The 14564-nt window shown below is 41.5% G+C and overlaps 2 protein-coding genes across 2 annotated transcripts; one reads left to right on the forward strand and one right to left on the reverse strand.

The window, feature by feature from the left end:
- Window positions 1-1103: 1103 nt before the first annotated feature.
- ppm1nb (protein phosphatase, Mg2+/Mn2+ dependent, 1Nb (putative)) lies at window positions 1104-6991 on the forward strand (the record flags this gene model as incomplete). Its single annotated transcript, XM_080040754.1, has 6 exons — window positions 1104-1518; window positions 1835-2406; window positions 4017-4134; window positions 6519-6633; window positions 6733-6790; window positions 6900-6991. The coding sequence occupies 6 exons, from the start codon at window positions 1104-1106 to the stop codon at window positions 6915-6917; spliced, it is 1296 nt and encodes a 431-aa protein (XP_079896880.1). The 3' UTR covers window positions 6918-6991.
- Window positions 6992-9667: 2676 nt separating this feature from the next.
- kcnk12l (potassium channel, subfamily K, member 12 like) lies at window positions 9668-11144 on the reverse strand (the record flags this gene model as incomplete). The annotated part of the gene is made up of 2 exons (XM_080041467.1): window positions 10796-11144; window positions 9668-10680 (listed from the first exon to the last, which is right to left on the reverse strand). Exons 1-2 carry the CDS (start codon window positions 11139-11141, stop codon window positions 9668-9670), a joined length of 1359 nt encoding a protein of 452 aa, XP_079897593.1. The 5' UTR covers window positions 11142-11144.
- Window positions 11145-14564: the final 3420 nt, after the last annotated feature.

A 14564-nucleotide genomic window follows, 5' to 3' on the forward strand; every position in this document is an offset into this window, starting at 1 on the left:
GATTTAGCTTTAATACCACATTAAGTACCATCTGTCATGACATAAAGTTATACAGGAGAAAAGAGAACTGAATGATCCATAAAAAGAGTGTGAAGTGTAAAGATTTTCAGCCAAAAGGCTTCTTTCTCCTTTAAAACATCAGTCATAGTGTCTCGGCTTTAAACAAAAGAATCCCAGGGACTAAAGGCGGATATTTCATCTTCTTTAACTTTTTTTGTGTTTCAAAAGTCATATAAACCTGTTGAATTGATCAAATCAAAGGGAAGAATTAAGATAATAATAATAATAATAATAATAATAATAATAATAATAATAATAATAATAATAATAATAATAATAATAATAATAATAATAATAATAATAATAATAATGATAATAATAATAATAATAATAATAGAATAAAATCAGTCACAAAAGATTAACCGTAAAACAATACAACCAAAATAACGAGTAAATTATCAATTTAAATATCAATCTGTGCCTCTTCTCCCAAGCGTCAGACACACTGACACACACTGTGTGCTAAATGGCCTACAGACCTGTAATCCACTGCACTGGCTGCCTGTAATCCTAACTGATCAAAGACTGAGATTACCAAAGATGTAGGAGGGGCCGATCTGCCGATGAGAGAAGGGTGAGCTCACGCAGGAGCGTGGGGACGCAAGCAAGGCAGGGGATTGGTGCACACAAATAGCCGGCCAATCACAGTGGAGGCAGGGTGGAAAACAACAAGGCAAGAGGGGAGAGCTGGTTGAAAGAGGGAAGAGAGATGAAAAAGCGAGGGAGAAGGTGAAATCACAGCAACGCCGAGGAGAGACCAAAACAAGGAGGAGAGGAAGGATGAGTGGAGGAGAGAGAGAGAGAGAGCGCTGAACAGTGAGCTCTCCAGTGATGAGCAGGCAGAGGAGGGTGAGCAGCCAGCACTGAGGAACATCCATCAGCTCAGGCAGGCAGCCATGCTCTGAGCCCTGGAGCACGCAGGGCTACGCAGAAAACTGCACAGGCCTTATCATCAGGCCTCCGTCTCTGCCACAAACACTGGCGCAGCAGGGATAAAAAAAGAACAAGATTCCCTCTATAACATCAGCTGTGCACAGAGCACCATGAGGACCTCCAGGAAGGGCAGCGTGGAGATGCCCACATTCATGCGGCAGCTGGTGAAAGAGACAGAGAAGAGGGTCAGCTCTTTCTTCAAAGGGGGGGGCCGTGGAGGAGGAGCAGCAGAGGGAGAGCACCCAGGTGAGGGGCAGAAGGAGCAGGAGGCCATCCCCAGCCCTTACCTGGACCGACCTGTCCTGGACAAGCTGGCAGAGGAGGGCTACGGCCGCTGGGGTCTGGCCTATGCCCTGGGGAGCATGCAGGGCTGGAGGGCCAACATGGAGGACTTCCACAACTGCGTGCCACAGCTGGGTGGAGAGCTGGCAGACTGGAGCTTCTTCGCCGTGTTTGACGGTCACGCGGGCAGCACGGTGGCACAGCACTGCTCCCAGCACCTTCTGGGTCACATGCTGGCCACAGGTGAAAGAGATGCAAATAAATGACTGCATGACTTGTATACAAGATTTGGTCAAGGATGTGGGAGTGGTGTTATCTTTAAAAAGGAATACAATGTATTGATCAACTGTAATGAGACTGAGAGATGTTTAAGATAATATAAGAAAAACTGTTTTCTTCTTACAGTGAAAAACTTGTTTCCTTTTCCCCATAACTCAATATCCTGATAGATCCTTTCTAAGTGCTTTCTGCAAATATTTGATGTAATAATGTGTTAGCCTACTGAAGGGATTCAGAAAACCCACGTATATTCTAACCTTGCATCGGTTTGTGCACACAGGTGGAATGGGACCAGAGGACGACCCTGAGAAGGTGAGAAGGGCGATCGTCGAGGGCTTCCTGCACACGGACAAGCACCTGCTCTCGGTGGCCCGTCGGGAGGGCTGGGAGAGGGGGGGCACCACTGTGACATCCACACTCATCTCGCCGTATTACATCTACTTCGCCAACTGCGGGGACTCCCGGGCCATGCTGTGTCGTTCTGGCCAGGTCTGCTTCTCCACCGAGGACCACAAACCCTACAGCCCTCTAGAGAAGGAGCGTATCGAGAGCGCGGGCGGCACGGTGACCCTCCAGCGGATCAACGGCTCCCTGGCGGTGTCACGTGCCCTGGGGGACTTCAGCTACAAGGGGGTCGAGAACCGGACGCCCCAGGAGCAGATGGTGTCACCAGAGCCGGAGGTGTTCGTGGTGGAGCGCTCGCCGGCCGATGAGTTCCTGGTGCTGGCCTGCGACGGGGTGTGGGACACCATCAGCAACGAGGAGCTGTGCGCCTTCATCCACAACCGCCTGCGTGTCTGCACTGACCTGAGGGACGTGTGCACTCAAGTCATTGACCTCTGTCTTTACAAGGTCAGAACCAGCTGCATGCAACCAACCAGTGGACTTCCTGTTCATCCCCTTTAAAATGATGCTAAGTGATCCAGCACCCAATGTATTTCTAAAGGTTAGGGAGATTAAATCAAATGTTTGCTTTTAACTGATTATAAACCCAAAACACAATTTCAGTGTAAACCTGCGTTACATCATTATTTTTTTACATGGGCTGCGGCTTTGATTTTATAACACAATAATCCCTTAAACCTGACACAGGCATTGCACTTTTTGAGAAAAGAGCTCAGCTTTGTACTAAGGGACAGTTTCCTTTTTGATTAATACAACACACACCTTAACATTCATAATCGATCTTCTACAGGTGTATGAGGTTTTCATTCACTGCGGTCAAACCTTTCCAGTCCAACAGCTTTGATTAGACTAGTCGTGTAAGGAACACATGATAGGCTAGTATCTTTTTATCTTACCTTTTGAGTTCCACAGGGTTATGTGCTGGATCCGCTCATTTTCTTAATTTTCTTACAAATTAATCTTTTACTTGTCTACATACTGAATGCTAATGACTTGTTAGCATAAAGTACAGTTGACTTAATCATTTACCAGATATGGAACATCAATATTCATTTATTGTGTCTGTAGCAACCTAAAGAAATGGAAGTCCTAAAACCTTCTACTTACTTTATCTCTGTTTTGCTCTTCACAAAACTCCTGCGAAAAAACTGTTACCAGGTGGTCCACATTCTTCACTTGCTATGTAATTCAGTGTAAATATTAAAAACATATTTTTTGTAGCCATTTAAAACACATTTGTGCCCCTCATGGAGGCCAAGGTCTTAAAGTGGACCACAGATTAGCATGTTTGGCTGCAATAACACACATTTAGACTGCGCTGACTCGTGCTATAGAGCTTTGGTTCAGCCTCATTTAGACTGTGGCTGCTGTTCAAGCTTTAGACAGTAGCCCACCTTAAAATAGACTAATAGACTGCAGAGATGCCAGAACAGGTTATATGGTATTATTCTGGGTTCATGTGAGGATTAATTTCCTTCACCCTCACTCTATGAGAATCAGGGCGTCGAAAGTTGATGCTCAAGAATATATAATTGCTCATTGAACTTTCCTCTGCATAGGGAATCATCTTAGAAAAGTGGGAGAATAATTATTCCACTGCCGCCATCAGCTCCACTCATATTATAGCTGAGGGAATTAGCCAGGCAAGTTGACGTAATCTTTTTAGCAGAAAAGCTTCAATGTGTTATGCTGTGAACAATATATTTAATAGATGCACATCTTCTTCCTTAGTTAGGATAAATTGTCAATCAATGCTAAAAAAACAAACTCAGCTGAATTAACATGAGCAGTGCTGCACTCTATCGTGTCCACATTATTACTCTGTTATGAAACAGCTAAGAATTTGCACAATGACCTCAAAATGTCACAGCTTCTTTCACACACACACACTCCATTTTCATTCTCCCGCTCCACTGCATCTGTGTGACACTGCTGAGCAAACCCCGAGGTGAAAATGATCTACGTCAAAAAACTGTTTACCCAGGACGTTTGTTACGTTGACATTTGTCAGGTCGGCCATCATTACTCACCTCTGCTGACGTCACTTTGGTCCACAGGGCAGCTTGGACAACATCAGTATCATCCTGCTGTGCTTTCCTGGAGCCCCCCAGCTGTCAGCCGAGGCATTGCACCAGGAGGCCGAGCTGGAGGACCTGCTGGAGTCCAAAGTAGCAGGTGTGTGTGGGTATAGTCATACAGGCTTTTGTGTCAAGTTTTGTCCCCTTATAACCCTTTAATTACACAGAACATAGGCCTATGTTCTAGGGCCTGTCCCCTTTATACTGTTTAAATCTCCTACAAGGAACTTTCAAATGTTAATTAAACATTTCTTCTCTGATGAGCATAAATTACCTGGGATTTGTATGTAGTCATTATTAATGCGTTTGCACTGGACCGATCTTTCCCGGAAGCGATTTACGGCAAACAGACCGGAACCGCTTATGTTTGCAGAACGGTACTAAATCAAAGTTTTACCTGCATGAGGTCATATTACCATAATTAATTATACAAAGTCCAATTTAAATACATTACGTCATTCCAAAGCATCTGCAGCCTCTCTTTTTGCACGTATGCCTACTCACTTGCTTCCTAAACAAATTGGACCCTCTTGTCGTAAAAATAACTACTGTTTTTATCCAAAGCTGCCGCTAGAATCAGCAGAACTCAAAGTTCCTCGTTACTACTTTAATTACACATTATCTACAACTCATGCTCCCTTTATAATTAGGCCTACTGTCAACTGGTGTCCCCTTATTACCCATTCATTAGGCCTACAGTACAATGTGTGCCGGTTATATTAATAATTGTCCACTGTTCTCCCCTTATAACCCTTTAATTACACGGTTGCTGCAAAGTTCCCAGATTTTATAAATAAGTGTCCACTGTTGTCCCCTTATCATCTAATACTTACACAGTAACTAAAATACAAGGTGTGCAGTCTTTATCTTATTAAAGTGTCCAGGTCTAGCCATATTGTAGCCTACAGAAGAGAATTAGGGCTATGGGAGAGAAAAAAAATTAGAGGAAGAAGTCGAAATGGCAAGAAAAAAGTGGAAATATTATTCCGTGAATAAGATTAAATGCAATGTAGAGAATAAACTCGATAGGTAAAGCTGGAAAGATGTTGACAGATTCCATCTTCCTGTAGGCCTATTGCTATCGTCATAAGGCCGACAATGAGCTAAAACCTTATTTTTACTGAAACCTAGGCCCTATGTCATCTCAGCTCAACTAATAACGTTTATCTCTGTGTGCAGCGGGCTGTGAGACGAGAGCGCCGTCTAATAATTACAACACTGAAGCAAAATAAATATTCAATACTTTCACTCTTTCAGAGTGCTAAGCAGTTATTAGTCTAGTTTACAGGTGTCTTATTTCAGTTGAAATAAGGTTGTGGCAAAGATGCATCGTTTGATGAGTTTTAAAGGTGCTGTAAGCGGAATGGTTCTTTTAGCTAACTTCCTGTCAGTTACTGCAGTTAGCAGTCCCCTCGCTCGTCCCTACGTCACCACATTAATGCACTGCGGTCTTCAAGCAGCGAGTTATCTAGCATAATCTCAGATCCATAAGTGTGATAAAACATGATAAAAACCATCAAAACAGACATTGGGAAGTATTTTTACCTGCTCCGCCATTGCAGGCGCATAAACATTCACCCATCTGTTGCTCTGGCGTGCACCGGCAGTGAGACCATGAGTGAGACGGGTGTCGGTTTGTAGCGTTCTCTCTTGTGATTGGATAAAAATTTCGGGATCCTCCAATATGTTTATTTGCCGATTACATGCAGAGCATCTGACTGAGAGATCGGCTTTATGAAACGCGCACATAATGTAAGTGATCACTGTATGAATAAAGAGCGATTAACATAAATAAACCGTTTACTTCACCTTTAATAACGCTTTATGAGTTAGCCTATTGATGAAGTTCAAATCTGTCAACTTCTTTCCAACTTTAGTTTAATCTGGTCATCGATATCGTCTTTATGTCTGACATTGTATTTCATCTTTATTCTTGACAGTGTATTTCATCTTTAGTCACATATTTGTATTTCCACTAATTCTCAAAATTTTGACTTCATTCTAGAAGTTCATAATGAAAAAAATCCTCCTGATTGTTTTTCCCCCTGGCGATAATACTCTTCCATATAATTGTGCTTTGATAACACAGTCATTAAATATGATACTAAAATGCTTAAAACACATCCGTCAGCTACGCTATAGACCTGGATGACATTTTTCTTCATTACCATGAACATGGGACCTGACGTTTTTTTAAATTCAGTCCCAAACACAGCATACTGTCCTGCTAATGTACGTACATACCCACAAGAACAACATATGTGTATCAATCCGCATCTGTAAATAGTCCCTGACAAACGTAAACCCCCACTAATGTTTGCTAAATCTACAATGTCCAGCTGTCGACTATGTAGGCTACGTCTTTGGCAATAACCAATAGGGTCGTGACTCATGGCTGAAAGCATTGAAAGAAAAAAAATTCATAATTTGCTTACCAGTTTGTTTCTATGCCTTGTTTTGTTTTTCTTTATTATCTGACAGAGATTTATGATGAGCTGTTTGCCAGAGGGGAGGAACCTGACCTGCTGTCTGTCCTTACAGTCCTTGCATCAACTGTCATCCCTGGATTACCACCAGGTGGAGGCATACAGAGCAAGTAAGAGACACACAATAAGCGTCTATTTGTGTATGTGTATGGGTGCATCTGTACCCCCTGTTGGGAAATGACACCATATGCTACCTCTGTGTGTTACAGGAGAAACTGCATAATTTCTGCTTACTATCAGCACAAAGATAGTCCTACACTACCAAATGTGAGTACAAACTACACACTTGTCTTATTCTAACCATTAAAGGACATGTTATCTCTTCAACTATGCACAATATATTCATAATTAAAATATCCATTACCTGTGTTTCCAGGGCCTGGGAGGCTCCTAAGAAACCCAGCTGGATTGTGTATCCCAGGAAGATGCATGGAGGGACTATGATTCATTTCAATATTAAAATTGTTTTTCTCCATGTGCAATTTGGCAAAAAGAAAAAATAGGGAGCTGATTAACAGAGAGAGGTGTTTGTTTACTTTGTGCCAGCAAGCAGCCTCGGCATAATAAATACAATGCAAAAAGAGATCTAATAAAGCCTGATACATTTTATATTTATACAAGAAGGGACATTTTGTAAAACATACTCAGAAAAAACGTATCCAGCAAACCTCTGCCTCATATTCAATGAACAGAAGATACAAACAATCATTTAAAATGACAATAACAAACTGTGAAATTGTACATTTCCACTGGATAAAATAAAGATTTTTAGTATATGTAGGGTTATATTTTAAAGATGATGTTGTAAGAGTAGATATAATAAAATATTTATTTAAGGAATTTAAGTATGCCTTGCTATGGCGTCGTAGAACGGCCATGCTCCGTTATTGCGTTATCCATCTTGTGATCAGGAGATAACGCCACCTACGTAATGAGTGGAAATGGGCTTCGTTATCTTGTGATCACTAGATGATGGACAAACTAAATATATATTTGGGCATGGTCGCTATTGACGTCCGTACATTTTCCCTCCAGGAAGGAAAAATTAATTGAGTGAAACTGCTTTTGTTCTAGCCAAGAGCTAACGTGCAGCTAACATATATCTATTTGGTTTAACAGGGAGTGCTTACAGCTGGCCAGCTGATGGGAATGCACAAATGTATATTTTTCCCTCGTGGTTGAGAGTGACAGGCAAATAAACAGTTTTAAAATATTTAATTATTGTAATTAAAGCTGGGGTATATGATTTCTGATTGGTCAAAGTTAACATGTGCTGTACACTTTGACCAATCAGAGCGAGGCTCAGATTCTCTGTTCTCATTAGCTGTTGGGACTGTCCATTCACTTTGGCACGACTTTGTTGGTGTAGAGCGTGTCAGGGAAGGACCATAGGGGAGGGACCAAAGAGAACAAGTGGAGCGGTTGAGGTATTTGGATTCAAATCCCTATCCCAACTGCCATTTTCTCCCCAAATCCTCCACCCCAGCTTTAAGTCTCAAAAAATACAAATGAAAAAAATGCATTTCACAAGCTATCTAAACTTCTTTAAAACATGTTTTCTTTTACAATTGTTTATTTTAAACATTTAGAATGACCTCTATTTAGTTGGAGTGATGTTTGAATTTGTTATTTGTATAAATCATTTCAAAGATTATTTCTTAAAGAGCCATACAGCATGTTGCAGTTTGATTGTGACCAAAAACTGAACTAAAGAATTTCAACAACAAAACGCAACAAAAAAAGGCCAAATACCCTTAAATATATATTTACTGATCAATGAAATTATCTTACACATGAAAAAGTTCTATGTGTACATATCACCATTGTTTTATGACAGAATATGATCATTTTTCTAATAACATTCTCTATTACAGTTCATGTGAAATGTGTTTTTTTCCAGACATTGTACTGTGCTGCCTTATCCATCTCTTACATAGCTGACAAACCCTGCGGTCCAGGTTCAGGATAATATTATTTCAGCAGGTAATCTTGTGTGTAACATGTATCAACATGACATGCTAATAGTCATGAATGTTTAAAACCCAAATAAAGAATATTTGACTGGTGACTTGAGGTGTTTTTTACTCACAATAACTTGTTCAAGAACACATTTTCTCATTTGTTTTAACATTAGTAGCCGTGAAGACAATTCATCAAGCGTGACCACCACTAGAGAAAAATCTGTGATTATGTCTTTTGTAAGATCTCTAAGGAGGGAGCTTTTCTCCTCACACTGATGAAAAAAGACGATACAGATTAAGACAAAATGGATTAAAATGGGCTTTCTTGCATAGTAAAGGACGTCCTCCAGCCACCCAAGGAGAGCTTGAATCCTACTCTGCGCACTGTTGATGGGAACCTGCGTCCACATTCACAGTACTTCTGGACATAAGGACGTTCCCTGTGGGCCCCGTTTGATTAGATGTGCTCTATTGAAAACCCTGGGTCTTTGCGCCCTTTCGTGATTACTATGAATTTCAATGACGTGCATTGATGAAACAAGATGGGCGACTTGGGAGCAATCAACAAATTAAAATGTCTCTTCCTGTGGGCTCTTGAGTTCCCCTAGAGGCTTTGAGAAGGTTTAAGGGAGCTCTATTTAAACACAAATCACGATTCAAAGGTTTGATGTATGCAGCTCATCTAAGAGGAGACTATAGATATTGCGCCTATGTCTGTATGCTCACTGATACTGACCTATACCACCTCAAATACAAACATATTTATCAAGGCGCTCAAGGGACATGTGCAGCACTCTTAAATCAGTCGTCCCCCTTAAGTGCTCCTTCACTGCTTCTGTCATCTGATTGCTTTTGTATGAGCCAATCACTTCAGGACATCAGACCCCTCTTCACGGTGATGCTGAATTCTTTAAATTGCTCTCTTTCTCTACACGGAACAAAAACGTAATCAGTTATGTGATGTCCTGGGTTCACGCTGGAGGTCTCCTATTATCTGGATTGACTTCTACTGAAATTGCTCAGAGAGTTGCTGGACAGTTTTAGTAATGAATTGGAGGGAAATTATTGTTTTCTTGTCGTACTGAGATGACAATATACTAATCTCAAGTCAATCAGTAAGGAAATAGGTTGTATTAGGTCCAACTTAAGGAAAACCCAATGCAATGTCTAGAATATTAAGATCTTAGTTGTGCGACCTGTCCCCACTGGTTTCCTGCAGGCGATTATTCATAAAGGCCAAGGCCCCCACACCACCGGAGAATCCATTTTGATGGACGTGGCTCTGCCGTGGTCCCTGGTGAGCTGTTTCGCTCAGTTGCTTCTGCAGCAGTGCCAGAGACACCTTGTTGGACACCATGAACTCATTGACAGAGATCATCTCTTCGGACAGACGACGGCCCACGTACACCCCTGCGCCGGCGTCCGCCTCGCTGTCGCACACTGTCTCCACTGAGCCTTCCGTGTAGCGGTGTCTTCCAGCAGGGCAGTGGGAGGAGATGGGCTGCACGGTGTTGCGTTTTAGGCGTTTTCGCCTGAGGTGCGCGGGCAGTCGCCTCTGGCTGCGACCTCTTTTCTGGAGGCAGGGGCAGCAGAGCCTCCAGCAGCCTGGTGTAGAGCTGGAGCAGGGCAGATGCCGCCGCCCCGAGCAAACCAGCTTACCCACGATCCAGGTGAGAGTTTGCTTGATGACAATAGAAATGACGTTGAAAAGTGAGTATATGCAACACACCCCCATCAAGATGAAAAGGCAGTTCCCAAGCCCGTAGGCTTCCTGAGACTCATACTGCTGTCTCTGGCTGGTCACCAGGTCCCCGAAGCCGATGGTGCTGAAGGCCACAAAGCAGAAGTAGAGGGAGTCCACGTAGCTCCAGTTCTCCATGGAGCTGTACAGAGTGGAGGCACTGCACGCAATCACAACCGATGCCACACCAAGGATCAGCATCACGTAATACACTGAGGGCTTCCATCCTTCCAGGCTGTCCTCTTCACCGGAGGACTCCTCCCTGCTCGACATCACCCCAACCCCACCAAACCTCAACCGACGTTCATGACACCAGCGCATGATGTATGCTAACATCGTGATGATCCTCTCCAAGAAGAGGTTGAAGAAGAGGATGGTGGCAGCACAGCCAATGAGGCCGTAGAAGATTAGGAATATTTTCCCAGCTATGGTCGCTGGTGTGGCCATGCCAAAGCCTGGAGAAGACAAATCAAAGGTTAAAAGGTCAAGGTTGATAAAAGGTACAGTCTTTGACTCAAATAACTTTTGAATTAGTATCCAAGAAAAACAACAAGAGCTTAAGAGACTGACCAATAGTAGAGACCACTGTGCCAACAAAGTAGAAAGCTCCAGAAAAGTCCCATCGGGGCCTCAGCGCGTCCACCCTGATCCCAGCTCCGTTTGCCTCCTCGTACTGCCGCAGCAGAGTGTGCAGGGCGCCCAGGTTGACCCTGTATCGCTGGGTGAAGTTGTCCAGCTGCTGTTTCCAGTGGCGACGGGCGCGAAGCTCAAATGGGTGTTCCAGGGCTGAGAAGATGGCTGCCCCGCACAATAAATAGAGCAGGATGAGTCCAGCCAGCAGGCAGAAACGGGCATTGTCTTCATTCATGGGCGCCCTGGGGCAGCAGCAGCCACCGGCAGCCCTCCTCTGAGCCATGAGCACGGCAACAAAAACATGCACTGCCTTTGCCAGTCACACACTCACCACATGTGTTACATGCACCATCCTCCACCACACAACAAACATGCACTGGCTATATGAAGTACGTTTGGTTTACATGCGCAGCAATACATTTGGCTCTAAAAATGCATATGAAAGACATCTCTTGGAGGTTACCGAGGGCTGCTTTAATCCTTAAGTAGAAAAATTATATATCTGAAGAGATATAGTAAAAAGAAAAAGAAAAAAAGAAGACAATTATTAGAAGTATTATTTTTCAATAACTACATATGATATGCATTTCCTCGTTTTAATACAAATTATTTAAAACATTTAAAACAGAAATCTGACATGGAATATTAATGGAAAAATGCTACATTTTGGTTAAATCAGTATATTATGAAGACATTCATAATCAAAACAAGAATAAAATCCATGAAACCATTTTAGTCAATAGCAGTTTATGATGTGTTATCCACACATGGATCAAGAAGTCAAAGTTTCAAGTTAAAAACATTTTTTTTGTACCTGTTCTCGATGTCAGCAGTGTCTGTTCCCCCAGCGCTGCTGCTCCGCTCCTTCCATGGATCTGTTGAACAATGACCAGAGAGAGGAAGCCTCCTGAGTGTTTTGCGAGGCTGCTTGATGTTTCATCTGTTACACACTGACATCATCATCTCCTGGCCACCCCCTCTGTCTTTGAGCACTCCCTGACTGGTGCAGTCATCTCTTCATTAAAAAAAAAGCCCTATTCCTTTTTTTTTCTCAAGCATTCATTGTACCTTAATTTAACTTATTAAGCTATAGTGCGTAACTTCTGTTGTCCCAGTGAGGAATTCAGAGTAAACAGTACAATCAACTGATTTTTTTCTTTCTTCTTTGGATTATTCTGAGCTCCTGCGTCACTGTCAGGAGGCGACACCTGTTTGTCAACACTGTCATACTGTGAAATTCAGAGAGGGTTTTGTGGAGCTTGATTAACTTTGTGTCAACCCGATTGGCGATGGCTTGAATGTAACCGACATTCATTTGGATGAAAAGGTTACGCACTATAGCTTTAAAGAGCTGCAAGTCACACAAGGTTTGCTTTACATACTTGGCCCTTTTATCACTGAGTTACATCTACAGCAGCGTTTCAAGTCTTGATTGAAGTGAAACATCAACCTCCATTTTCCCTCTCCTACTGAAAGTAATGTGGAACAGTGGAATCAACATTACAGAAGAAACACGATCAATGTTTAGCAAATCAGCGGGAACATTCTGGTAGGGATAATAAGAACAGAGCATTTCCCTCTCTTCTTTTCCACCACTGATTCCCTTGAGCAAGGCACTCAACTCAGAACTGCTCCTGTGGGGTTTGCCCTGCCGCCAGTAGATCAGACCCTGGTTGTTAGTGTGCAGCTTCCAGCCCACTCTCAAGAGGGCATTTTGTTATTTCTGCTGCAGACTGTGTGGGAGGATTGGTTAAGTGTGTCTCTCAGTTTCTCTGTCTATTCATTCCTTTCATCTCAGCTGGGGCTGCAGGTAAGGGCATGGGTTTACCTCCGCCTGCCGTCTGATGGCTGAGTGACATGAGTGGACAGGTGCTGGAAGACAGAGGACACATCTGCCCTTCATCTGTATCAGGTGTTGGCCTTTAGAGTGTGTCCAGTGTTCTGATCTGTTCAGGTTTACAATGCTGCACAAATCCATCACTCTAACATGGTATTTTAATGACTTCAGATATTCATCAATGCTTTACTTTCTGAATGACTGTACAAAAGATTTAACAAGAGCCAATGAAAAACTTAAAGGGGAAATAAGTGATATTTTTTTGTTAGAATATGTGTTAAATCACTCTATATTCATACAGCAATCACTTAAACAGTATGCACAGTTCATAACACAGGTCTCCCAGTCATTCAGCTTTGTAGTAATTGCCAGTTAATTTTTTTAGTATCTATCTATCTATATATCCAATCAGGAGACAGAGCACTATAATGAGGCGGGTCTCTGTGCCCGTGAACGGTGACTTGCTGCTCTCGATCAAGATACTATCTGAAGAAGACGGCTGTACGTTCATGTGGTGGTGACGTAGGGACGAGGGAGGGGACTGCTGACTGCAGTCACTGACAGGAAGTTAGCTAAAAGGACCATATCACTTACTGCTCCTTTAAATAAATAATTAACTAAATTAATAGTTTTTTTTATTTTCATTTCAATTAGAATTAATACATTTGTTAAATTAAAATATATTTTTCTAATAAAGTCCATGTAATAATGTCTGTCGTATGTACAAAACATGTATGTGTTGTTTAAACACAAAATCAAGTTAAATGAATTAGGATTAGCATACTTCTTAGAGTGTGTCCAAAGCATTATGGGACTATTTAACGTTTGAATGGAATTATCGTTTGAGCGATAGCATGTTAAAATCCGGTTATGTTATATGTTTTCACTGTCTGTTTTAAGATGCATGATCCATTTACTTAGCATTGTAGCCACCATAACCCAAGTTCATGTTTTAATCAATGACATGTGAACATCGAAAATCCCATGTGATCTGATAATTTATGGAAGACAGTATAACTGTCCCTGTCTCCTGCTGGATTACCTTTGTGACAGCTTGACACAGTATGTTTGACGTGCTAAATTAATTTGTGTGGAACCGGTTCACAAACTATAATAATTTCAATAATACTAATTTTAGTGAATAAAAAATAAATTCGATTTTGAAATGTTAATTGTTTAAAACACATAAAATATGTTGAAATGACAAATATAAAATATGTAGCCTTAAATGTGTTGTGTTAACCCTAACCCGGAGGTAATTTTTTTAGTTGGCATAATTCACATTCGTTGTGTTATTGCAATATAAATGTATCAACTTATATCATGTTTGCTTTTAACTAACCTAATACAACTTCAGGAACCTGTTAAAAAATAAATGTAAGCAAAGACAACATTCATTTTTTGAGTGCAAAAAAAAGAAATCAGGATATAAACCAGGATTTAAAACGGACATTTACACAACATTTATAATTAATTATACGATATACCTTTCCCTTTCAAGTAATCCTTACCAATCTTAAAAGGTAATTGAGTTACATCAACCTATTTCTAGGTTTATTTAGGGTTAGTGCATTTTATAATGCAATTTAACCCAAAGGCAAGTTTTCATCTCCAGTCAATCTGCAATTTTTCAAATTGATTGTTGTCATGTAAAAGAGGTAGAAAGAAGAAATAAAAATACAATTTGACTGATGTTGATTTTTTAAATAGTGGAAACATCTTTGTTACCATCCTTCATGTATCAGAGGATAAAACAGATTTTCATAAGGTTTCTGGAGTCACCATGACATACAAGCAGTACTGAGACATACAGAGTTCCTTTTAAGGTGTCAGCTACAGGGAGGATTACATGAGGAGAGTTCATTCAAA

The sequence above is a fragment of the Ammodytes marinus genome, assembly GCF_949987685.1.
Source record: "Ammodytes marinus genome assembly, chromosome: 14".
In the NCBI taxonomy this organism is placed as follows: domain Eukaryota; kingdom Metazoa; phylum Chordata; class Actinopteri; order Uranoscopiformes; family Ammodytidae; genus Ammodytes; species Ammodytes marinus.